The sequence below is a fragment of the Piliocolobus tephrosceles genome, chromosome 9 (assembly GCF_002776525.5).
Source record: "Piliocolobus tephrosceles isolate RC106 chromosome 9, ASM277652v3, whole genome shotgun sequence".
NCBI lineage: Eukaryota > Metazoa > Chordata > Mammalia > Primates > Cercopithecidae > Piliocolobus > Piliocolobus tephrosceles.
In genome coordinates, this window is record NC_045442.1 from 82624883 (window position 1) to 82652271 (window position 27389).

Consider the following 27389-nt stretch of genomic DNA (forward strand, 5'->3'; position numbering starts at 1 on the left):
AATTTGAATTAATTGGCCTCTATGTTTGGGGGGAAAAAAAGCTGAGACATTGCATGAAAGATGTCGTGGGATATACGTTGATCTTTTGGCCCCATTTGTTAACTGTATGACCTATATGAACGTTGTCGTGTTCTATTGTTAGTTTTCTTCACCATTTACTGTAGTCAGTTTTTAAATTTCTATAATATGAGACCTTTCTCTATCTTTTAAATTACTGTTACCTAAAGTTACTAAATCCAGATTATATGTTCCTTACACTTGTGCAACATTAAAATGAATAAAGGCTTTGCCTTGAAAAATAAAAGCGGGGGGGGGGGGCTACTACGTTAAGACATAGCTTTGGCTGGGTGTGGTGGGAGGCCCACTTTGGGACTTTGGGAGGCCAAGGTGGGCCGATTGCTTGAGGTCAGCAATTCAAGATCAGCCTGGCAAACAGGTGAAACCCCATCTCTACTAAAAAGACAAAAATTAGCTGGGCATGGTGGTGCATGTCTGTAATCCCAGCTACTTGGGAGGCAGAGGCAGGAGAATTGCTTGTACCTAGGAGTCAGAGGTTGCAGTGAGCGAGATCGTGCCACCACACTCCGGCCTGGGGGACAGAGTGAGACTCCATCTCAAAAAACAAAAACAAACAAACAAAAAATGAACACACACACCACTTTACTTATATTACATTTTTCAAATAAGCTCAGTCCCATAGCTCTTTTTGTTTTATAAATCAGCAATAATTTTCTTAATTTTCTGACACTATCACGTTGCATCCATTAACAGTAAATAGGTCTGCTGCTGACTCAGTTGCCATGACCTGATTTACTTTAGGCCAGATAGATTCCTTCGTAATCAGGTCAAGTACATGTACACTGCTGCCTTCTAAGCTATGTTCGTAGTAAAGAAATTACTCCAACATTAAGTTCAAAACTAAGTTAAAAAAACAGAACACAAATAGGTACAAATGACCTCAACTGAATATAGAATTAACCATAAGCAGACAATATAAAAATCATTTCAACAAATTTTAACACACTACCGTAACTGTTCATCCTAAGTAAACTATAATCTAAGGACAAAACGAATTGCAAAGAAATTAAAATTCACTCAGTATATTTACTGCTCATGTCACTGGAATTATAATTTTGATATATATGTATGATGTAGGATAAAACAAATAAGCATACAATTCTGTGATGTTAAATTTGAAGGCCGGGCGCAGTGGCTCACACCTGTAATCCCCAGCACTTTGGGAGGCTGAGGCAGGTGGATCACCTGAGGTCGGGAGTTCGAGACCAACCTGACCAACATGGAATAACCCCGTCTCTACTAAAAATACAAATAAAATTAGCCAGGCATGGTGGTGCATGCCTGTAATCCCAGCTACTCGGGAGGCTGAGGCAGGAGAAGCACTTGAACCCAGGAGGCGGAGGTTGCAGTGAGCCAAAATTGTGCCACCGCACTCCAGCCTGGGTGACAGAGCAAGACTCTGTCTCAAAAAAATAAAACAATAAATAAATAAATTTGAAAAAAAAAAAAACTATCAATAACATAAACTCATGGTTCATTTTTCAACGTATCTCCTAACTCTGTCCAAACAAAGGCCCTTGATGTGATGAACACATTCAGCACTCAGATCTTGGTTTCTGAGTACTAATGTCCACAAACAGAACCAAGTTCCTAGAAAAACACATGATTCCATGACTTCACAGGGAATCTACAAGATGTGCCTGAGCCATCTGATCGTACAGAAGGCAAGGGAAGTGCTCAAAGATGACAGGTTATTTCAAAAGGATACAAGAGACAGCTTGAAATGGTTCACATTGGCCAAATCTAAAATGACTTCAACTTAAAAAAAAAAAAGCAAAATCAACTATAAAACATTTAGTAAATAGTATTTATTTTTATTGCATATATTTCACATGCAAGATAATGCTTTAATATACACAGTGATTACTACAAGCATCCATCACTTTCCAGTTACCCTGTGTCTGTGTTAAGAGCACCTACAATCTACTCTCTTAGCAAATTTCCTATGTTATTAACTACAGGTCTGCTACTATACATCAGATAGCTACATTTGTTCATCCTATGTAACTGCAAGTATGTACTGTCTGACCAACACTGCCCTATTTCCTCCCCCTCCTCATCCCTGGTAACCACCGTTCTATTCTGTTTCTACATATTCAACTATTTTTAGTTTGACACACAAGTAAAATCATGCCATTTTTAATATTCTTTGTGTCTGAGTTACTTAACTTAGCATAATGTAAGTAAAAATGTTATCCAATAAGCAGAAATTACTGAATCTATACTGATGGAGACAGTGGGAAGGAGACGGGAAGAAGGAAGAGAGATGAAGGTTCCTCTTTACAAAATTCCAGCTATTAAATGTGTAAGAAATAACGATTAGAAAACTCATCATTCTGTAACTCCAGCAATAAATGATGTAGGCAAAACTCAACAATGGATATGAAAATGATGAGGTAAGACAACAATGGGGAACAGGGCATGCATGTGGAACCAGACTAGCATTCTGAAGTTTCCTAACTAAATTATAAAAGCAGAAATGTACTTATATTTTGGAGAGAGGTGGTGATCAAACAATGCTAAGAGTGGAGTAACCAGATGTCATGAGACTTCTGATGTAAAGCATCATACACAATGCAACCGGTGAAATAGTCTCTCCCCCCTCCCACACACACACACAAAGTCTAACCTGAATTTAATCAAACTTCTAGACTTAAATTCTGGTACTTTAACACAGTGATGTAACAAGTTAAATGACATCAGTAGGAAACAAACAGATAAATTCTGAATGTAGAACTTTCTGTAAGACAAATAGCCTAGGCTCTTAAAAAACCATCAGGGCCGGCTGAGCACAGTGGCTCATGCCTGTAATCCCAGCACTTTGGGAGGCCGAGGCAGGCGGATCACGAGGTCAGGAGATCGAGACCATCCTGGCTAACACGGTGAAACCAGGTCTCTACTAAAAATACAAAAACGAAATTAGCCAGGCGTGGTGGCAGACACCTGTAGTCCCAGCTACTCACAAGGCTGAGGCGGGAGAATCGCGTGAATCCAAGAGGCAGAGCTTGCAGTGAGCAGAGATAGCACCACTGCACCCCAGCCTGGGCGACAGAGTGGGACTCTGTCTCAAAAAAAAAAAAAACAAAAGGAAAAAAAACATCAGGGCCAACGGGAAATTTTTTCAAAGGAGGGTACTGTTCAAAACTAAAAGAGACATAACTAAATGATTATAATGGTTTGGAAAAAAAAATATATGAAAAGACATTTTGAAGATGGGGAAAAATGAATACACAGTGATTATCAGATTATATCAAAGAATTACTAGGAATTGACTTAAGTGTTATATAACCACAGGTATAAGACCTTTCTCTTAAGAAATGCAGGCAACTTACTTTCAAATAAGACCTTATATATTTAATATAATAAACTTGCAAATAAGACTATCTATATTTAATATAAGTATTATATATTATACAGTAAATACGTATTATAGAGAGCAAGAAAGGGAAGGGACCATGTACATTTATGGTTAAATGCTAATTGGAAATCAATCTAGGCAGAGGGATATAGGTATTCATCTTACTGCTCTTTCACATTTTCTGTATATTTCAAATTTTAGTTTATTTATTTACCTTATTTATTTTTATTTTTATTTAATTTTTTTTTTTTTTTGAGACGGAGTCTCGCTCTGTCACCCAGGCTGGAGTGCTGTGGCTGGATCTCAGCTCACTGCAAGCTCCGCCTCCCGGGTTCACGCCATTCTCCTGCCTCAGCCTCCCCAGTAGCTGGGACTACAGAGGCCGCCACCTCGCCCGGCTAGTTTTTTGTAGTTTTTAGTAGAGACGGGGTTTCACCGTGTTAGCCAGGATGGTCTCGATCTCCTGATCTCGTGATCCACCTGTCTCGGCCTCCCAAAGTGCTGGGATTACAGGCTTGAGCCACCGCGCCCGGCTACCTCATTTATTTTTAAGAGACAGGGTCTCACTCTGTTGTCCAGGCTGGAGTGAAGTGATGTGATCATAGCTCACTGCAGCCTTGAACTCCTGGGTTCAAGCGATCTTCCTGCCTCAGCCTCCCAAGTAGCTGGGACTACAACCAAGCCACCATGCCCAACTACATTTTTTTCTTTTTTTTTTTTTAAGATGGGGCCATGTGCATTGGCTCACGCCTGTAATTGCAGCACTTTGGGAAGCCGAAGCAGGTGGGTCACCTGAGGCCAGGAGTTCAAGACCAGCCTGGCCAACATGATGAGATCCCGTCTCTACTAAAAATACAAAAAATTAGCCAGGCATGGTGGCACTTGCCTGTAGTCCCAGCTACTCAGGAGGCTGAGGCAGGAGAATTTCTTGTGCCTGGGAGGCAGAGGCTGTATAGTAAGCTGAAATCGTGCCACTGCACTCCAGCCTAGGCAACAGAGCCAAGACTCTACCTCAAAAAAAATTTTATAAAGACGTTATCTGGCTTTTTTTACTGGATTGACATTTGTATGAATGGTGCAAAAGCAAGGGTGGGTAAAACTGCTGGTGCCTTAGCACCAATAAAGGTAGGACTTCTGAACTGCTACATACTGTGTAGCAGTCAAAAAGCAAAATGCCAGTTTCACTTAAAGCCCTTAATGAAGGAATAAAAATGGTTAATTTTATTAAATCTCTATCCCTGAATACACTAATAATCTCTGTGACAAAACAAGTATGCATAAAATACTTCTGCTGCATGTAAAGTACAATGGCTGTATGGAGAAAAAACCACCACTGTTTAAGTTGCAAGCCAAACTAGCTACTTTTTTCTCAAACATCATTCTTTACTGGAAAGATCAACAAACTATGCTGATTCAAACATGGGAATGTGGCAGGCATTTTCTCGAAAACAAAGAGTAAATCTGTTACCATCAGTTGTTTTCCTTGAAGTATCTGCTTCCAACAACAACAACAAAAAAATTGAACTTTCAAGCAAAAACAAAGTTTAGAGAACTTATATCTACCACTGCGAACTTGATAGGTTCCCAGTACTTACAAACTTTTCTGAGTTTGACAGTGGTATTTTGATACTGTATAATGAAATGTGTCATCATTTGAAAGATATGCATAATTCATCGTAACCAGTATTTTGCAAGTAACCAATACATGATGTTACAAAGCATATATGGGTAAATGCCCATTTAAAATGCAAGACAAAGCAGATTTTAATGCAATGGTATGAAAGGTTACTGGCATGGTTTCAGATTCCAAGTTGCAACTAATCATCAAGAAACTCCCATTTATTGAGTTTTGGGGTAGTACTGTAGAAGAATATCCAAAATTACCCAAAAAGGTTGTTAAAATACAATTACATATATCACTGTGAAGTCATACAGTGTTCTAGAAATTCAAAGTCTCACCTAAGCACCTGGGAGTGCAAAACTATAGCACAATTACATTGAAAAGATCCCCAAAAGGGCTCTTTAGGTAAAATAGGAAAAATAAGGCCATAAAAATTGAACACACTCATTTGTTACTTAAAAGCAATTCAATCTACAAGAATAAAAGGTACTGACGATCTCTAATTTTTAACTTTAAATAACAAAATACTATTAACAAGCTATTTAAGGACTTTTTTACAAAAAAGGTGAAATCAAATTATTCTCAATACCTATGCCGGACCATATTACATTTTGGGAGGCCAAAGCAGGCAGATAGCCTGAGCCTAGGAGTTCAAGACCAGCATGGGCAACAAAGTGAAACCACATCTCTACAAAAAATACAAAAATTAGCCAGGTATCAAAACACACGCCTGTAGTCCCAGCTATTCAGGAGTCTGAGGTGGGAGGATCATCTAAGCCCGAGGATGTCAAGGCTGCACTGAACAATGATCACCCAACTGCACTCCAGGCTGGGTGAGTGTGAGACCATCTCAAAAAAAAAAGAGGAGGAATAAAGTTGGCCCTAACCTTATACCATATACAAAAATTAACTTAAACAGAACAAAGATCTAAACGTAAAGACCTGAAACTATAAACTATAGGAAAAAAACATAAATGAAAAGGTACGTAACACTGGATCTGGCAACAATTTCTTGGATATGACACCAGATGCACAGACAACAAAAGGACAAATTGAACATCAAAATTAAAAACTTTTTTGCATCAAAGGACAGTATCAATACGGTGAAAAACTAATGAAATAGAAGAAAATATTTGTAAATCCTATTACTGATAAGGATTAACATACTACTACAACTCAATAAAAACAAAAAAACTCAATTATAAAATGGGCAAGGGGCCAGGCACGGTGGCTCACGCCTGGAATCCCAGCACTTTGGGACACCGAGGCAGGTGGATCACCTCAGGTCAGAAGTTAGGGACCAGCCTGACAAACATGATGAAACCCCACTACTAAAAATACAAAATTAGCCATGCATGGTGTCACATGCCTGTAATCCCAGCTACTTGGGAGGCTGAGGCAGGAGGATCGCTTGAACCCAGGAGGCGGAGGTTGCAGTGAGCCAAGATTGTGCTATTGCACTCCAGCCTGGGCAACAAGAGCGAAACTCCATCTAAAACAAACAAACAAGCAAAAACTGGGCAAAGGACTTAGACATTTCTTCAAAGATACAAAAGTAGCCAGTAAGCATATAAAAAATGCTCAACATCACTAGTCATTAGTGAAGTGCAAATCAAACCACAATGAGATACCACTTCATACCCATTAGGCTATTATCAAAAAACAGAAAATAGAAGTGCTGATAAGGATATGAAGAAACTAGGGCCCTCATACATTGCTGGTAGTATACATTGCTGGTAGCAATGTAAAATGGTGCAGACATCACAGAGAACAGTTTGGCAGTTCCTCAGAAAGTTATAGGCCTACCATATTGACCCAGGAAATCCACTCCTAGGTATATATCCAAAAGTACTGAAAGCAGAGACTCAAAACAAATATAGCTGTGAGCCAACCTTCACAGCAGCATTATTCACAGTAACCAAAAGGTAAAAACAATCCAAGTGTCCATCAACAGATGAATGGATAAACAAAACGTGGAAGGTGTGGGGGTGTGGTGGTGGTATGTTTGTCTCACAATGGAATATTATTCTTATATATATACACACACACATATATATCTCACATACAATGGAATTGTATTCAGCCATAAAAAGGAATGAAATTTTGACATACAGTAAAAGACAGATGAACCTTAGACAAATCAGGCTTAGTGAAATAAACCAGATTCATACAATGTTTATCCTTTTGTATCTGGTTTATGATGAATATTGTATGATTCTATTTATATGATACTTAGATAAAGCACATTCCTAGAGCAGACTGGAATAGTATTGACTAGGTATGGGGTGGGGGAGGAAGTTATTGGTTAATGGGTACAGAGTTTTTGTTGGATATGATAAAAAGGTTTTGGGTATAGATAATTGTGATGGTTACATAACACCGTGAAAGTAATGCCACTGATTTATACACTTGAGAATGGTTCAAAAAATATGTATACTTTACAATTTTTAAAAAAATGGTTACATCTGAAAAAAGGACTTATATATATCCTTTGAAAGACAGTTGCTATGTTTATTGGTAACTTTCAAATAAAAAATAAAGAGTTGAGCTCTCCAATAACAAATAAATAATAAAAATCACTGATAGTGCTTTACTTACCCGTTTGGGGCCACTAAAAATCTTTCTGGTATTTTCCTTTGATTTATCTCCTTGTTTATTTATGGGTTTCTTCACACTTTCAGGCACACCAGGCAAGTCCTCTGTAAAATCCAAGTTTTCTGAAATAGTAATCAAAACTATCTAGCTTACTAATATTTCAAATTACCTACCAGAAAACCTATCAAGATTATATATATATGAATCAATGAAAATGGGAAGAAAAGAATAAAGGAATCAGAGCACCACAGAGCTGACAAAATACTCCCTAGAATAAAAAGTTTCATTCTGCCATTCTCCCTTCCTGCTTGCCCCTCCTGAGAGAGAAATCATAAACCTGGTTGCTGTATATATGTTCTAGTCTTATTTTATGTTAAATGGAAAAATCAAATCTTTTCCCAAATAATTTTCTTACTTCCGAGAGGTCACATAACTGCTGGATATCTATGGATACTGCCACTGGAATGGTATAGTTTATACATATATAAAACACCATGCGGTATCTACCTGTAACATTTTTCAGAACTTTAAATCCACTAAATCACGCTGGCCTTCAAAGAATGCCTGCCGGCAACTACAAAAGCCACATTTAAAACACCAGAAAAGGAGGACAGTTATCCTTGGCAAGAGATTTAAAATGACCTAATACAACAAAGTTTAATGATTTGTCGGTCTTCAAACACAACTAACCAAAAAATCAGTTTATTTCCCAACTGGTTAAAAATAGGTATCTTTATCTAAGCTAAACAAAATAGGAAAAATAGGAAGACTTTTCTGTATCCCAATGCTTAAAATTTTTTGCTGTTTCACATATGGTATGAAGAGTCAAATTTCAACTTTGGGTAGATCAACCAAATGGCCTTTAATTGTCAAATGTTATTTAGCATCTACTTCAAGTTTCTCAAAGGGAGTCTAATTTCACATTTTAAATCTTTAAAAGTTTTATTACTCAAGATGTCAATTTCAGTCACAGATTTTCAATTGCAGGGGATAACTTGCTATCCAGATTAGAATAAAAGCTTATAAGTAAACTGCAGCAGGACAAGGGCACTGGTACTGTATAGCAGTATTTATCATTCTACTGAGGAAGCAAATGCCTAGCTGTTCTGCCCAGCCAGATCTTAAGTGACTATAGTAAGCCTGCGGCAAACTTCCATTCTCCAGAAAAGATTCAAAGACAACACTGGATGTATTTCTTTTTTCTTTTTTTTTCAGGGGAGGTAGGGGTGAGCCCCTAGGGGTACTCCTGTATATGTCTAGTTTTGAAGAATAAATTAAGCAAAACTATTTTTAGGCCAAATAAAGCAAAACGGTAGGTAATCTCAAGAATGACTTATATTCTACAAGAGAATCTGTATTTTAAAATACTATTGTAATTCTAATTTACCATAATGACACTTCCGTGGCCCTACCAGGAAAAAAGCTTTATTTAATATGTAAAGCAATCCAGAAAAACTATATTTGGTTAAGAAACCATGTATCCCCAGAAGCTTTCACAAATTCTTCCTCACTAGACAGTCAATCCACTTCACAAAGCCCTTGTCAGGTAATGACTTAATTATAGCAGAGCTAACCTACTTCATCTGTTTGTCTCTCACAGTGGAGACTGAACTCCTTGAGGACCTTTAGTCATTACCGGGTCTACAATCTCCACACAAATTAAATTTCCACAGTTAAGAGTGAATGCATAGTTACCTGGTACTTTTCAATTTTATTGAACCAACTTAAGATGGTTTGAGAGTGTTTTGAATGTTTATTAGTTTTCAGCCAACCACAAAGAGTTTTTAAATTCTAATCTTCTGGTATTTCCCTCATTATAACCATTTGTTATCAGCATAGTTCCAAAGGTCCAAAATCTAATCTATGTCTTCACTGCATTTGCATTTGTCAAGTGGAAACATCATGATGTTTGGTGTCCCTGCCCCATATACATACATGCTTTAAAATTCTCAAGTGCTAAAGGTTAAATTACAACTCAAAGTATGAAGACTCTCCAATCTACAAACTGGTTCCTTAAAACTTGGGACCTGATCATTAACACTTAAAATGCTGTACCTTTAGATAGTTCTAAATAGGTACTTTTAATAAATATAACAAGCTAAAATTGAGTATCTAAGAAGAAACGATGTAGGTGTTGATTTAAGCCTGAAAAACACATTTAAAGTAGTCCCCCTGCCATCAATAGGGGATACATGCCAGTTCCTAGTGGATTCCTGAAACCATGGATAGTATACCAAAACCTGTATATACTATGTTTTTTCATATACATACCTATGATAAAGTTTAATTTATAAATCAAGCACAGTAAGAGATTAGCAATGACTAAGAACAAAACAGAATGATTATAACAATATGCTATAATAAAAGTTATGTGAATGGGGTCTTTATCTTATCATACTGTACTCACCTCTTTTCAGAATGTGGTTGACCTTGGGTAATTGAAACCACAGAAAGTGAAACTGCAGGTAAGGGGGGACTACTGTACTTACTATGTATTTTTTAAAAATTCTTACCTGCATTGTTAGTACCAGACTGACTGTCCTGGGAATTATCATTGCTTTCTGGGGGAGGCTGCAAGGAGGGTGATGGAGCTGTTTTAGTTCTTTTTTTGCTTGTCTTTCTTTCCACTTGACAGTCATCATCTTCATCATCATCGCTTTCACTGAGATCATCAAAGCCAAAATACTTAATTTTGTAATTAGAACTTCCAGAACCCCCTTCATCACCTCCTGTCTCATGATCTTCAAAACCAAAAAATTCAAGTTTAACATCCTTTTTGGATTTAGTATTACTAGGTCGAAATCTAGTAGTGGTCTTAGAAGTTGCAATGTCTGCCTTTTTTCTGAGACGACCAGCTTCTCCCAAATCTGCAGGAGTGGATGCAGTGAACTCATCCATGCTGCGTTCCATAGTATCCTGTATGGTAACATTACAAACTGACAAGCAAGATGGATGTAAAACAGTGTAATCTCTAGTCCGTCCAACTGTCCCTCTAAAACTGGTCCCACAACTTACACCGCCTTTCTTTGCCTGATTCAGGCCATCTTTACTCGATTCACTGTTTGCTTTGGCTAAGGCCTGACTGGTGCCATCCATCAGCTTATCAAAATTTGACGCTCCTTGGGAGGATTTCGCTTTATTGGCCCTACAGTACGTCCTACAGTTGGTTGGCCTAAGAACACTTTGTACAATATCTTCCTCAATGGCTTCATTCAGATTTTCCAATCGATTTTTAAAATCGTCATCCTTCATCTCCAAAAGGGGATCACTATCCAAACTTAAAATACAGTCTTCTGATCTGATATCTTCAAAATCATTATCCCATTCATACAAACCAGTTCTTACAGATCCCTTGATTGGAGATATTTCTGATGGTGATTCTGGCCTTTTCCCAAACTGGGAGTTCCAAGTATCGTTTGCTTCCTTGATTTCAGAAGCCACTGTAGTTTCTGCATTGGGTTTCTTAGTACTGTTGTCAGCATTTTTGTGAATATGGTGACTATTCTTCTCATGTTCTTCATGAAAATTCTCCACTTTATCTGTAAAAATAAGTCAAAGGATAAAAACATGAGTGGTATCAATATAAAAGTTAATAAACAACAGACATGTGGTTAATCAATAGTATATGATCAATCTTGAAAGAACTGCAAATAATTTTAAGTTGTGAAGAAATTAATGTTTACACATCAGACATTTTCTCTCCTATCTTTTCAGTATATAGCTCTCATGTCTTCTACTGACCTTTCCTCAGGCAATCAAGTCCCTTAAAATTATCAACTCACATGAAATTTCAGCAGGGTTAAGCAACGGAATCCATTCAGAATGACATGCAAATGACTCAGCCAAACCTTCTTAGGGGTATTAAGGGCTTTTCAAATAAAGATGCTTAAATTAAAAATTATTCAGTAAAATCTAAACCAACTGAAAAACCTTCTACCAATGTTTTTATTTATCTGGGATAGGGCTGCCCATAGGTATGCTAGTTCTATCTAGAAGCCTGCCCATAGGATCAGGTTTCTCTAGCTATTTCTGTTCTTTCTTCTAATCCTAAAAGTCATATAACCTCAAGGAATTTTTAGCAGTAGTTCTGGTGTGTTAGTTAAATGGCTAATAGTGGATATTTATGCATATCAGCCAGTAACAAATCCTTGGCCTGCCTATTCATCTTGTATGTGGAGAATTCATTTTTGTTGCCTTCAATTTTTACTATCAAAACATTTTTATAACCTTTCCAAATGAGATACAAATATGATTCCAACTGGTATTATTATTAATTCCCTCAACACTTACTTGTAGAAAAACACTGGCAAAATGTATACTCTATGACAAACAATAAAATTACTTCTACAAAATATATCTACATTTAAGAAAATTTATTTACAAATCTCAATTAGTATCATCAAATACAGGTGAGAGGGATGCTTTACATGGACAGATTCACTATAAAATGTTTAATGCTACCCAATAGGTTTTCCTCCCCTCAAGACAGGATCTCACTCTGTTACCCACACTGGAATACAGTGGTGTGATCACAGCTCACTGCAGCTTTAGAGCCGAGCACAGTGGCTCATGCCAGTAATCTCAGCACTGTTGGAGGCTGAGGCAGGAAGATCACTTGAGCGCAGGAGTCCCAGACCAGCCTGGGCAATTTAGCGAAACCCTGTCTCTTCAAAAAAAATCAAAAATTAGCCTGGCGTGGTGAGGCATGCCTCTACTCCCAGCTACTCAGGAGGCTGAGGTGGGAGAATTACTGAGCAGGAAGTCAAGGCCGCAGTGTGCCATAATCAGGCCACTATAGATTGCATTCCAACCTGGGTGACAAGCAAGACGGTTTCAAAAAAAAAAAATTTTGAGCAGCTGTCACCAACGAAATTATAATGACATCAAGAATACACACATGAAAAATGTTTATCATGAGTTGCTAGGGAAACACAAAAGGTAAACTCCTTAATATACTAAGAATCCTTACACATCAGTAAATCCAACGTCCCAGTACAAAATGGAGCTAGGGGCCGGGCACAATGGCTCAGGCCTGTAATCCCGGCTCTTTGGCAGGCCGAGGTGGGCAGATCACTTGAGACCAGAAGTTCGAGATCAGCGTGGCCAACATGGCGAAAACCTGTCTTCACTAAAAAGACAAAAAAAAATAGCTAGGCGTGGTGGCACATGCCTGTAGTCCTAGCTACTTGGGAGGCTGAGGCACAAGAACTGTTTGAACCCAGGAGGCAGAGGCGGTTCCAGCGAGCTGAGATAGAACCACTGCACTCCAGCCTGGGCAACAGGGCAAGACTCTGCCTCAAAAATAAATAAATAAGAAGCTAGGAACACAAAGGAGCAATTCATTAAAATATATTTAATGAATTAAATGACTTATGAAGGATACTCAATTTCACTCACAAAACTCAAAGTAAAACAAAGCTGAACTATATTTATATAAGCCCTCTCAGTATATGCCTGGTAATATTCTAAATACTTCCCATTAATTTATTTTATCTCAAAGCAACCATCAGGTAGGTACTACTGCCATATTCATAATCCCTTTCCCACAATTCCAACATCCAAAAAGCTCTAAAAAGTAAAAAGTTTTCTCACAACACACTTGGAAGCAAAACCCGACCCCAGCCAAAGGGAGGTTTATAGTATTTACCCTACTTAGGGAAGGTATTTTCTCCTCTGAAGAAACACTATATTTGAATAGAGAACACCACCTCAGATCCTGATAGGGACGTTAATATAAACTTTCCAAAATCCAAAATAATTCTAAATTCTAAGACACATCTGGCCCCAACGATTTCAGATAAGGAAATGTGAACCTCTATCTCATTCCACAGATAAAGGACAATGGGCTTACATTACTAGTTGTTGATTACATGGCTATTAAGTGGTATTTACTCTCTGAAAAATAAGGCAACTTATTAAAAAAAAATTGGAAGTAACTTGAAAGTCTGACATTAATAAGGAATTGGTTAAGTAATGTATAGCACATACAGAAATTGACAACATGCAACAGTATTTTCTCAAAGGGTAGGGGGAGGGCCAAAAAGAAAACTGATATGGTATTATCCCCAAAATATTACATAAGAAAGAGTAAGGTACAAAACAGCAACAAATCATCATTTTGTGGATTTTAATTTTGTAGATTAAAATACATAGGCACACATGTACATACAGATATGCGGAACTGCCTGTATTGCTCGTATGTACACAAAACATATCAGAAAGGTTAAAACAAATAACAACGAATGGTCATTCCAGAGAAAACTGAGGTGGCTAAGGAAATGTGCTAGAAGGGAAGTTGTTAACCAACACCATATTGAACCATGTGCAAATAAAAGGTATTTTTGTGTGTTTTTGGGGTTTTTTGTTTGTTTGTTTTGCAGCGGAGTCTCACTCTGTCTCCCAGGCTGGAGTGCAGTGGCACGATCTCTGCTTGCTGCAACCTCTGCCTCCCAGGTTCAAGCTGCCTCAGTCTCCCAAGTAGCTGGGATTACAGGCACCCTCCACCATGCCCAGCTAATTTTTGTATTTTCAGTAGAGATGGAGTTTCACCACATGGGCCAGGCTGGTCTCAAACTCCTGACCTCAGACAATCCACCCACCTCAGCCTCCCAAACTGCTAGGATTACAGGCATGAGAAACCGAGCCCAGCCATAAACTGTTTTAAAAATAAAAGTAGGGCAGGGGCTGGGCGTGGTGGCTCACACAGTAATTCCGAAGGCATGAGAATTGCTTGAACCTGGGAGGCAGAGGTTGCAGTGAGCCGAGATCACGCCAGTGCACTCCAGCCTGGACAACAGAGCGAGACTCCATCTCAAAAATAAATAAATAAATATAAGCCCTTTCAATGCCACTTAAGAAACATCTCCTGCCCTTATATTCAGACATGGGACATAATGGTCAAAGACATATTCGTGTGTAATTTATAGCACATACAGAAATTGACAACATGCAACAGTATATTTTCAAAGGGTAGGGAGATGGCCAAAAAGAAAACTGATATGGTATTATCACCCAGATATTACATGAGAATGTGTAAGGTACAAAATAGCAGCAAATTATCATTTTGTGGATTTTAATTTTGTGGATTAAAATACACAGGCACACATGTACAGAAAGATACGTGGAACTGCCTGTATTGCTTGTATGTGCACAAAACATATCAGAAAGGTTAAAACAAATAACAATGAATGGTCTTTCCAGAGAAAACTGAAGTGGCATTTATGTGTAATACTGTGTAGCATTTATGTGTATATAATACACATGTATTAATACATTATATATGTATTAATATAATTATACATGTGTATTATACTAATACATTATATTAATATATTAACATATTATACTACATTAATATAATACATATGTGTAATACTGTGTAGCATTTATGTGTATATAATAATATTGTGTAGCATTATGTGTAATAGCAAAACACTAGAAACAGCCAAACTATCTGTAAGACACCAGTTATAGTACTATGGAAACTATAGTTATAGTACTATGGAAACTACAATGGAAACTAAAACCAGTTATAGTACTATGGAAACTACAATGGAAAACTATGAAACTGCTTTAAAAAAAACCAAGGCAGAGCTATAAATATCAGTAAGATTATAACAATGTATAAATAAATATATAATAATCTATATCAGATAATTAAAATAATTTTAATTATAATCTTAATATTTATAGATCTGCCTTATGTTACAATAAACATCTTAAAAGATTAAGTGTTTTTAAAGGCATAATACACTAAATATATATATGCATATATGCTCCCATTTGTGTGTGTTTTTAAGAACACAAATATAGACATACATGCTGTGCCTACTAGACTGTGTAACAGACTGTTAACAGCACTGGTTCAGTGGAAGGGAATTCACTTTTCACTGTTAATATGGTCATGTGGCTGATCACCAGAGGCACCTGAAAGGCCACAGGAAAAACACGGCACATCTTCCTAAGTGAGCAAATCTTTACTCAAAGATTTGAAAGATAAAAATTATTTTTTAAAACAGTTAAGGCCAGGCGCTGTGGCTCACACCTGTAATCCCAGCACTCTGGGAGGCCAAGGCGGGCGGATCACTTGAGGTCAGTAGTTTGAGACCAGCCTGGCCAACATGGTGAAACCCCGTGTCTACTAAAAATACAAAAAATTGCCATGAGTGGTGCTGCACAATCCCAGCTACTCAGGAGGTTGAGGCTGGTTGAATCACTTCAACCCAGGAGGCAGAGGTTGCAGTGAGCCAAGATTCGCCACTGCATTCCAGCCTGAGCAACGAAGTGAGACTCCGTCTTGGGGAAAAACAAAAAACAAAAAAATGGTAAAGCGTTACAATTGGTAATCCAAAACATTTTATATTTTATAAGGCATACCTATAAAATACAAAATTTACATGCAATTTTAAAGATAAAACACTAAACTAAAAACAATTTCAAAAGTACTACTCAGCTTGGCCCACCACACAGAACAGTCCAGGTTATCGCAACCTTCCCTTAGCTCCCACTAACACAGCCTGTGGAAAGCCTAGGTACAATGGCGTTTTAAGGAAATTCACTTCTAAATCCCCAATCACCAGGTGTATACTGTTCCAAAAACTGATTTGCCAACCCACCTGGCATTAACCAATCACTCTTCTCCCACATTACAAATATTAATAACAGCGTTATCGCTCACCTATCCCTAATCTTATATGGTACATTTCTCCAACTCTTGACATGACCTATAAAGAAATAATGTGATAGATTGTTGATAACGTGATAGATTGTTGGTTTCTGTACTTCATAATTAAGTAAAACTTTCATGTGTGGGTAACAAATCCTTTTCATGTCAGGTGGTTTCCTAAATTAATAGCATTTCACAGAATTGAAAAGACCTAACAAACTGATTCATTATTACAATGAATTTCTATGACTACCACACACTTTGTGGCATGCAAAAATTCAAGTAACAGAATCTGCTATAACAAAATTCTTACCATTCTTATCTTTATTTTATGAATTGATGGCTTCTCAACATTTACACATATTAAAAAATTGAAATAGGATGCCACGTGCGGGGTCTCACGCCTGTAATCCCAGCACTTTGGGAAGCAGAGGCAGGCGATCACAAAGTCAGGAGATCGAGACCATCTCGGCTAACAAGGTGAAGCCCCATCTCTACTAAAAAATACAAAAAAATTAGCCGGGTGTGGTAGCACATATCTGTAGTCCAAGCTACTTGGGAGGCTGAGGCAGGAGAATTGCTTGAACCTGGGAGGCAGAGGTTGCAGTGAGCCTGGGCAACACAGCGAGACTCAGTCTCAAAAACAAAAAAAAATTTGAAATAGGAATAATAGGGACATAGTAGTATGTGCTTGTAGTCCCACCTAGAGCTACCCAGGGTACTGCAGCCAGCAGTTCATTTGAGGCTGCTATGTTATGATCACACCTGTGAGTAGCCACACACTCCAGCCTGAGCAACACACAGGCTCCATCTCAACAACAAACAACAAAAAATAGGAAGAAAATTGATGCCAAAAAACTTTTTTGTCCAAAACCTTTATATACTTTAGCAATAATATTCATTCATATATATAAACTGAAAAAAACCCACTCATCTCTTAAAAGATACATTTCCAGTAAATTTTATCTTTAATATAAACAGCATTCAGGTTTGATAAATTACAGCATTTAAGTTTGATCAAATATTCTGCTGAGAGAGAGAGAGCATTTGATTAAAAAAAAAGTAAGCACTGGTAACTGTGATCATGATGTAGTACAGAATCATTTTTAAAACAGTTTACAGCATTACAGTCACATAAAATTCCTAAAAGCTGTGGAGTTTTTTTTTTTTGGTAGAGACAGGGTCTCCCTATGTTGCCAAGGCTGGTCTCAAACTCCTAGACTTGGGTGATCCTCCCAACTCAGCCTCCCAAAGTACTGTGATTACAAGCTTCAGCCACAGCGCCCAACTTTTTTTTTTTTTTTGGAGACAGAGTCTTGCTCTGTCAATGAGGCAGTGGCGCAGTCTCCACCTCCCACGTTCAAGTGATTCTCCTGTCTCAACCTCCTGAGTAGCTGGGACTACAGGCGCCAGTCACCGTTCCCAGCTAATTTTTTTTATTTTTAGCAGAGACGGGGTTTCACCACATTGACGAGGTTGGTCTCAAACTCCTTACCTCAGTGATCTGCCTACCTCAGCCTCCCAAAGTGCTAGGATTACATGCATGAGCCACCAGGCCCGACTGCAGCTCTTAAAAATTTGAATTTAGGCCAGGTGTGGTGGCTCACGCCTGTAATTCCTCCCACTTTGGGAGGCTGAGGCGGGTGGATCACGAGGTCAGGAGATCAAGACCGTCCTAACACGGTGAAACCCTGTCTCTACTAAAAATACAAAAAAAATTAGCCATGTGTGGTGGCGGGCGCCTGTAGTCCCAGCTACCCAGGAGGCTGAGGCAGAAGAATGGCATGAACCTGGGAGGCGGAGCTTGCAGTGAGCCGAGATCGTGCCACTGCACTCGAGCCTGGGCGACAGAGTGAGACTCTGTCTCAAAAAAAGAAAAATAAATAAATAATTTGAATTTAAATGCATATACATATTTTTGTACCAAGAATTATGAAAAGGATGACCACTAAAAGACTAAACATAAATACCATAATCAGGATAAAATTCTGAAGGGGAAGTAGGATAGAAACACAATTTCAAAAAGAACAAGGAACACTATATTCTAGCTATTAAAGAGCATGTTCTTGTATTTTTTAAAACATACAAAAGTGAACAGTTTCTGGGGCATAATGGGGACTCGTAAGAAAGAAAAATTATTAAAGAAAAATTTTTGGCTGGGCGCGGTGGCTCAAGCCTGTAATCCTAGCACTTTGGGAGGCTAAGACAGGCGGATCACGAGCTCAGGAGATCGAGACCATCCTGGCTAACACGGTGAAACCCCGTCTCTACTAAAAATACAAAAACTAGCCGGGCGAGGTGGCGGGCGCCTGTAGTCCCAGCTACTCCGGAGGCTGAGGCAGGAGAATGGCGTAAACCCGGGAGGCGGAGCTTGCAGTGAGCTGAGATCCAGCCACTGCACTCCAGTCCGGGCGACAGAGCGAGACTCCGTCTCAAAAAAAAAAGAAAAATTTTTAAAAAGAGAATGAACAGCAGGTAATTATGACATTTGCAAGCAAGAAAATAATTATGGGCCAGAAGCAGTGGTTCATGACAGTAATCTCAACACTTTGGGAGGCTAAGGTGTGGGGACTGCTTGAGCTCAGGAGTTCGAGACCTCCTCTCTACTAAAATCAAAAAAATTAGCTGACTGTGGTGGTGCACACCTGTGGTCCCAGCTTCTCAAGAGGCTGAGGTAGGATAACCTGTGCCCAGAAGATCGAGGCTGCAGTGAAATATGATTGCATTACTGCACTCCAGCCTGGGCGACAGAGTGAGACCCTGTCTCCAAAAAAAAAAAAAAAAAATACTTTGAGGGTGAGGAAGTGATGCATGGAAGAGCTTCTAGAGTGGCTTGGCACAATTCTATCTCTTAACCTAGGTAATGGTTACAGGAGTGTTCCTCTTCTAATAATTAATTAAGCTAGACCTCTTCTGTGCGGTTTTCTGTATGTTTTATTTTACAACTTAAAAAAGTTAAAGAAAATCACTATGACACCTAAACTGCACGTTATATTTTAAAATGTCAATATTGGCCACGTGTGGTGTGGCTCACGCCTATAATCCCAGCACTTGGGGGGAGCAAAGCAGGGGGATCACTTGCATCCAGAAGTCAGAGACCAGCCTAGATAACAGAGTAAGACTGTCTCTACAAAAAAAAATTTTGAAAATCAGCCGGGCGTGGTGGCACATTCCTATAGTCCTAGCTACTCAGGAAGTGGGGGCAGTAAGATCACTTAAGCCCAGGAGTTTAAGGTTGCAGTGAGCAATGATCACACCACTGCGCCCCAGACTGGGCTTCTAAAAAAAAAAATTTAAAGGATACCTGGGGTTCATCCTTTCTACCACTTCCTTGCCCTAGACTTGACTAAGGGTGCCTCTTCTCCTGCAGCCTTCCCTGCTATTTCAGAGCAGGATAGTTTGGGGACACTGATATGTTGACTCTCCAGAGCCTCTTTATAAAATGATTACTCCTCCACCCTGTTATGTAAGAGCCCCTTCTTGGCTTCTTTGATTTTCTTGTGTAAGACTAAACAAATAATAATAATAATAAAAAGACAACAAAAATAAACAAGGAAAGATTTAAGAAAAAAAAAAAAAAGTAGTGGCCAGGTACGGTGGCTCACACCTGTAATCCCAGCACTTTGGGAGGCTGAGGCGGATGGATCACCTGAGGTCAGGAGTTCAAGACCACCCTGGCCAAAATAGTGAAACCCAGTCTCTACTAAAAATACACAAATTAGGCAGGTGTGGTGACAGGCACCTGTAATCCCAGCTACTCAGAAGGATGAGGCAGGAGAATCATTTGAACCTGAGAGGCAGAGGTTGCAGTGAGCCAAGATTGCACCACTGCACTCCAGCCTAGGCAACAACGAGACTCTGTCTCAAAAAATAAATAAATAAATAAATAAAGTAAAGCCCCCTCTTTTGAGGCTTGTGCTAGTTCCCCTCCAATCTTCCTAATACCTGTCATCCAACAACCTCTTATTCAACCTCTTATTCACCGTTCATGTATTTAAGGATTTTACATCATATTTATAATCTACTCCATCCCAATTTTGCTATCACACTGAATTCCACCAAATTCCAACCCTCTAACTTCCCAGTTCCTTAACCTATCTCATCATCAACAATCTCCCGCATTCCATCTCAGCCACCAGTTTCATCCAGAAGCTCGCTGTACATCCTAAAATGCTTTACTTCTTAAACATTAAAATCAGATAGCCCACCTTTTTTTTTTTTTTATCATAACCTACCAACCATCCAACTTGCTTGTGCCAGTACTCCCATTCTTCATTTTTACTTCAGAAGATTCTCAGTATACTACCCCTTTTCTCCCCTTTCTCCTATTCATTAGCCCTGTCCAGGCACTCAGCATTTTAAATTCCAGTCTAATCTTCTCAATCACTCTCTGGGCAATGATACTCTAAATTCCCTTGCTTCTCTCTCTTCATTCCACATGCTGACTGACAGAATGTCTATTGAGGACAATTCTAATAACTCCATCCAATATTCTGTATTCTGTCCAGGTTCCAGGTAATGGGGCCTACTAAAGGAGGGGGAAAAAACATACTCACACACTAGGTAGATTAGTGACCATGTGTTTTCAGTAACACCAACTTCAACTAAGGCCTCAATAATGTCCAGAAATTCTACTTTGTCTCTAGACAGCTCACTCTCCCACTTTAAGTAACATCTATCTGAACTCTTTCCTGCTCCCCTAAACCCCCCAAGTTACCCTGCACACCCAGGCTGGAGTGCAATGGCGCGGTCTCAGCTCACTGCAACCCCTGCCTCTCGGATTCAACTGATTCTCCTACCTCAGCCTCCAGAGTAGCTGGGAATACAGGCGCCTGGACCATGCCTGGCTAATTTTTGTATTTTTAGTAGAGACGGGGATTCACCATGTTGGCCAGGCTGGTCTCGAACTGCTGACCTCGTGATCTGCTCACCTCGGCCTCCCAAAGTGATGGGATTACAGGCGTGAGTCACTCCGCCGGCCTTTTTTTTTTTTTTTTAATGGAGACAGAGTCTTGCTCTGTCACCTAGGCTGGATAGGCTGGAGTGCAGGGGCGTGATCTTGGCTCACTGCAACCTCTGCCTACTGGGTTCAAGCGATTCTCCTGCCTCAGCCTCCTGAGCAGCTGGGATTATAGGCACACACCACCACGCCTGGCTAATTTTTGTATTTTTAGTAGAGACAGAGTTTCACCGTGTTGGTCAGGCTGGTTTCGAACTCCTGACCTCCTGACCCACCTGCCTTGACCACCCAAAGTGCTGGGATTACAGGCGTAGCCACCGTGCCTGGCTGTCTGGCTTCAAGTTCTAAAAGCATAGAATACTTAGGGAAAATGCTCTGAAAAGCACAATGTATTATATAAAAGTGTTGTCATGTTAGTTCTTTATCATGACCAGCAAAAATCAAAAACTCTAAAGTACAGAGGCTATGTTTATAAATTTCATATTTTACCCCATAGCTGGTATTCAAACTGGATCTGAGAAGAAATTTGTTGAGTGGTCTCCCATGCTTTTCTTAATACACAAACCTTGAGAATAATACTCTTTTTACTTAGAATATCTGAGTAAGAAACAAAAGTTCTGCTTTAGAACAAAATGAATTTACTTAAAATTATAATACCTCTTTCATAATTTACATAATGTCGAATTTCCATTTGTATATACACACATGAAAATAAGAAGTAGAAAATATCTATAAAAATCAAGTCAAAAACTTTATTCGGTAAGTATTAAAAATAGTTTGGTCATCATTCTCGTTTTGTTTTTGAGATGGTATCTTGCTGTGTCGCCCAGGTTGTGACCCAATCATGGCTCACTGCAGCCTCGAACTCCTGGGTTCGAGTGATCCTCAACTCAGTCTTCCAAGTAGCTGGAACTACGGGTGCATCCCAACACATCGGGCTAATTTTTCTTCTTTTGAAGAAATGGGATGTCACTATGTTGACCAAGCTGGTTTTGAACTCCTGTGCTCAAACCATCCTCCCACTTTGGCATCCCCAAGTGCTGGTATTACAGATGTGAGCCACCATGCCTGGCTCATCATTCTTATAAAAAAGAAAATTACTTAAGCCAGGTGGCATGCCTGTAATCCCAGCCTCTCAGAAGGCTGAGGCAGGAGGCTGAGGTGGGAGTATTGCTTCAGCCCAGGAATTTGAGGCCAGCCAGGGCAAGATAGCAAGATCCCACCTCTTTAAAAAAAATCGTATCTTTAAAATTAAAAAAAGCAGAAAATTACTTGAACAGAGACAAGAGGGAATCCATAATTTGCCCCTCGCAAAATAACTTTATTTCCAACATCAAGATAAAACTGTTCTTACAGTGACAGTCTCTTCTAAATATACAGCTTTGAAGACGACAAAATTAATCTCATTCACATCAGAATACAACAGCACTCTATGAAAAGAACACTTTGGATATTTCCCAGATCTTCCACTTAACAGTTCAAGTTATTCAACCTCTGAACTGTGCCTGACCCTCAATACGATGGAAATAAAGCCTCCCTTATACAGTTGTGATTAAGGATCAATTAATATGTAAAAATAGGAATTTAAGAAATAACAGGGCTGGGCACAGTGGCTCACGCCTGTAATCCCAACATTTTGGGAGGTGGAGGTGGGAGGATCACTCAAGTCCAGGAGTTCAGGACAAGGTGGGGCAACATACTGAGACACTGTCTCCACAAAAAAATTTAGAAGTTGGCCTAGTGTGGTGGTGCACCCCATACTCCCAACTGCTGGGGAGGCCAAGGAGGGAAGATGGCTTCAGCCCAGGAGGTAGAAGCTGTGATGAGCCATGCACTCCAGCCTGGATGACAGAGTAAGACCCTGTCTCCAAAAAAGAAAAAGAAAAAAAGAAATAATAAGTCTTATCTACTTCTCTTAAAAAGAAGCTGATTTTAGATATGATTTAAATATATTCTACACAACAAATACATTCAATAAATAAAGGCAGGTAACTCTTGCTGATACTATCCCTTCAGGACTTAAAAAATAATAATAATCCTCATTAATCATCTATAGTTTATCCAATGACAATCTCATCTCAGGTCACAAGTTCATGGACTACTCTAAACTTTCAGTAATAATTCATTTCCCTTTCTAAAAAATCACCTTCAGTTCTAAATCTAAGTTAAAAATCTCCTGACAATACCATCGCTCTAACTTACACAAATACTCATTACAGCTTTAAACAAATTAAAAAGTTTTATTGGCTACAAAACCAGTCAGGCAAATTAAGAGCCTATGCTGTAGTTTTCTCAGTGTTTGGCAGGATATGTAGACTGAATCCCAGCTGACTGGCAAGGAAAGTGTGCCAAGCCGAAATATAAGCCTTTGCACACTTTAGAGTCCAGATTAAAAACCTGTAGCAGACAGAACAAAGACGAGAAATGGAAGTAGCCTTGCATAAAAGGCAAGAGAAGACTTCTTTTTGCCTCTACTACAGACAGCACTAATTCAAACCATTAAGGACTACCTGGAGATCTCTTAGAAGGGTAAACCTTTAGCTCCTGCTAACAGTCATTTTTAATGGGCACACCTGGCTGAGAACTGACTGGCTTTAATAGCAACCGTAATCAGAAATTTCTGTTTTCAAAATTAAAGATGAGATACAGAAGTATTTGCAGATAGAAACAGAAATCTGAAATTAGCTTTAAAATCCAGGGATGGGAAGTGGAGAGAGTAGTGTGCAAAACAGATGAAACAAGATCTACCAGATACTAAATATTGGAGGTGGACAATCAAGTACATGAGGTTTTTTTTACCATTCTATTTTTGCGTGCCTGAAAAGTTTCACAATAAACGTTTTCTTCTTGTTTAAGGAATAGGACATTTTAGCAACATGACTCTTCCCTGAAGTACCTATTCAGTTTGTAATCTTGTTTCTGGTTCCCTTACCCATCAAGCATCTGTCTGGAAAATGGGAACCATTGTAGATTTTGTGGGTTGTTTTTTGTTTTTGTTTTTTGAGATAGAGTCTCCCTCTGTTGCCCAAGCTGGGGTGCAGTGGCACGATCTCAGCTCACTGCAACCTCCACCTCCCCAGTTCAAGCAATTTCCAGCTAACTTTTTTTGTATTTTTAGTAGAGATGGGGTTTCACCATGTTGGCCAGGCTGGTCTCGAACTCCTGACCTCAAGTGACCCACTCCTCTCAGTCTCCCAAAGTGCTGAATTACAGGCGTGAGCCACTGCGCCCGGCTATTGTATGTTTCATAGTGACCTCATCCTATGTTTCCTCTTCAAGTGAAACACAATTTTTTTTTTTTTTTGAGTCAGAGTCTGACTCTGACACCCAGGCTGGAGAGCAGTGGCACAATCTCGGCTCACTGCAACCTCCGCTTCCTGGGTTCGAGCGGTTCTCCTGCCTCAGCTTCCTAAGAAGCTGGGATTACAGGCGTGCACCAACACACCTGGTTAATTTTTGTATTTTTTTAAGTAAAGACAGGGTTTCACAATGTTGGTCAGGCTGGTCTCGAACTCCTGACCTTCTGATCTGCCTGCCTTGGCCTCCCAAACTGCTGGAATTACAGGCGTGGGCCGCCGCACTCGCAACACAATTTTTAAAAGTACTATCCATTTTTATAAAAGTACTTAAAACAAAGAATTTTAACAGTGTCAAAAAAAATCAACCACATACTCCCCTACAGAGAAAGAGATGCACTTAAAAACATAATGCCAGGTCAAATGACATAATAATTCTGAGCCTGGATTAGCCCTTTTCACTAATGTGATATAATTCTACAGCAAAAAAATAAGATGAACGAGCAGAGACACTCAACACTCCACTGGAAAGATATGACGGAACTTCACCTGTGCACTTTGAACGAGTTGTTAAAATTTGCAACAGGTAGCCGGGCGCAGTGTTTCACGCCTGTAATCCCAGCACTTTGGGAGGCTGAGGCGGGCACATCACCTGAGGTCAGGAGTTCAAGACCAGCCTGGCCAACATGATGAAACTCCTTCTCTACTAAAAAAAATACAAAAATTAGCTGGGCGTTGTGGTGCATGCCTGTGGTTCCAGCTACTTGCCAGGCTGAGGCAGAAGAACTGCTTGAACCCGGGAGGCGGAGCTTGCAGTGAGCCGAGATCGCGCCACTGCACTGCAGCCTGGGCTACAGAGTGACACTCCATCTCAAAAAAAACAAAAAACAAAAAAAAATAAAAATTTGCAACAGGTTCTTAAATAAAATGCCTAACCATGACCTGCAAAAGACTGCTAAGATTTCTGAGACCCAAGTAGGTACATGAGTACTTGCATCTGGAGAAAAGAGTTTGAAACTATCATTCTTAGAAAGGTACCTAATGCAAAAAAAGTTAGGAACCCCTTGAGATTTACAGAGGTCTCTTTTATCAAAAATTTAGGTTTCGGTTTCTAAATTTCAATTAAAATTACAAGGTTTTCTGAGTGAGAGTAAAGGCAACGAAAACTGACAGACATAATGCAAGAAAACAGTCTAGGCACAAGAGAAATGACCAGTTTAGAGGGAAGAGACAAAGGAAAGGTCACGAAGTGCAAAAGCATCCCCACAACTATAACAAACTTACAAACATACAAACTTATAAATGGTTTATAACAACAACTAACTTGCACACATTAGAGACAGGATAAGACTACCATAAAAATTAAATGCACTCTCTCAAATTCACTTCTTATCCTACAGGGAGCTGCCAAAGTTGTTGCAACTCTGGATGACGAAGGGAGAGGAGAAAAAAAGAAATATTCATAGTGCTATACCATTCCCTGACCACTAAAAGACCCTTTGTGAAGGAGGAAGAAAGACGGACAAGATGTTCCTGAACATCTATTTGCCTGTATTTTAGTATGTATTTTCCCCTCACAAACCAATTAAAATGGAGTTTGAACTCAGAGTCAGTCACAGTATCAGCATTAGAACTACAATTAAGCTACATAGATTGGGAAGCAATTATCCCACTTAGCTGGTTGGTCTCTCCAACCTACTTCCAACAACAGATTTAACACAAAGATATATTGTCCGCAAAGCTACAGAAACAATTACTTCTGAATACTTCCACATTCCTTTCCCCCTTACCTAAACGTTCATCTTTATTAATACGCTCTGCCATCAGGGTCCCTGCCTGCCAGTGATGCACCATCCCTCAAAAGACCACACACTTAAGGAAGCTGGAGTTAGCCTTGAGCACTTTCACCGCTTGCACAGCTTCATCTTCCTTCCTCCAGCCCACCCACCCCACGCTGTAGATTATCTGAAAACATCAAGAAATGTCAGGCCGGGCACAGTGGCTCACGTCTATAATCCTAGCACTTTGGGAGGCCGAGGTGAGTAGATCACATGTGGTCAGGAGTTCTAGACCAGCCTGGCCAACATGGTGAAACCTCGTCTCTACTAAAAATACAAAAATTAGCCGGGCATGGTGGCAGGTGCCTATAATCCCAGCTACTCAGGGGGACCAAGGCAGGAGAATTGCTTGAACCCAGGAGGCAGGGGTTGCAGTGAGCCAAGACAGTGCCATCGCACTCCAGCCTGAGGGAAGAGAGCAAGACTTCATCTCAACAAAAAAAAAAAAAAGTCCGGGCGCAGTGGCTCAAGCCTGTAATCCCAGCACTTTGGGAGGCCGAGACAGGTGAATCACGAGGTCAGGAGATCGAGACCATCCTGGCTATCATAGTGAAACCCCTTCTCTGCTAAAAAATACAAAAAAACTAGCCGGGCGAGGTGGCGGGCGCCTATAGTCCCAGCTACTCGGGAGGCTGAGGCAGGAGAATGGCATAAACCCAGGAGGCGGAGCTTGCAGTGAGCTGAGATCCGGCCACTGCACTCCAGCCTGGGTGACAGAGCGAGACTCTGTCTCAAAAAAAAAAAAACAAAAACAAAAAAGAAATGTCAGTTGGAACAACAAACGCAAGCAGAATAGCATTCGCAGAGCCTAGTACAGTGGTTTGACAAACAGTAGGTGCTTAATATGTTGATAATAAACGAATCTCATTCCAGTTCTGCCACTAGCTGACCTTGGACAGTGACTTAACCTCTTTGAGCTTCATATATAAAATGAGAGCTCAGTTAAAATTCATTTTAGTTCAAAAAGAGTTTGATGGG

General features: G+C 39.6%; 1 protein-coding gene across 4 annotated transcripts in view; it reads right to left on the minus strand.

Moving 5' to 3' along the window:
* WAPL (WAPL cohesin release factor) overlaps window positions 1-27389 on the minus strand; it is an 87178-nt gene that overhangs the window by 53460 nt on the left and 6329 nt on the right. For 3 of the 4 annotated variants that reach the window (XM_023226045.1, XM_023226042.1, XM_023226043.1), the window contains exons 3-4: window positions 10166-11191; window positions 7656-7774 (exon numbers count right to left, since the gene is read on the minus strand). In XM_023226045.1, coding sequence (XP_023081813.1) covers window positions 7656-7774; window positions 10166-11191 — 1145 coding nt within the window. The remainder of the gene's footprint in view (window positions 1-7655; window positions 7775-10165; window positions 11192-27389) is intronic. The other variant, XM_023226044.1, reaches the window with a different exon arrangement.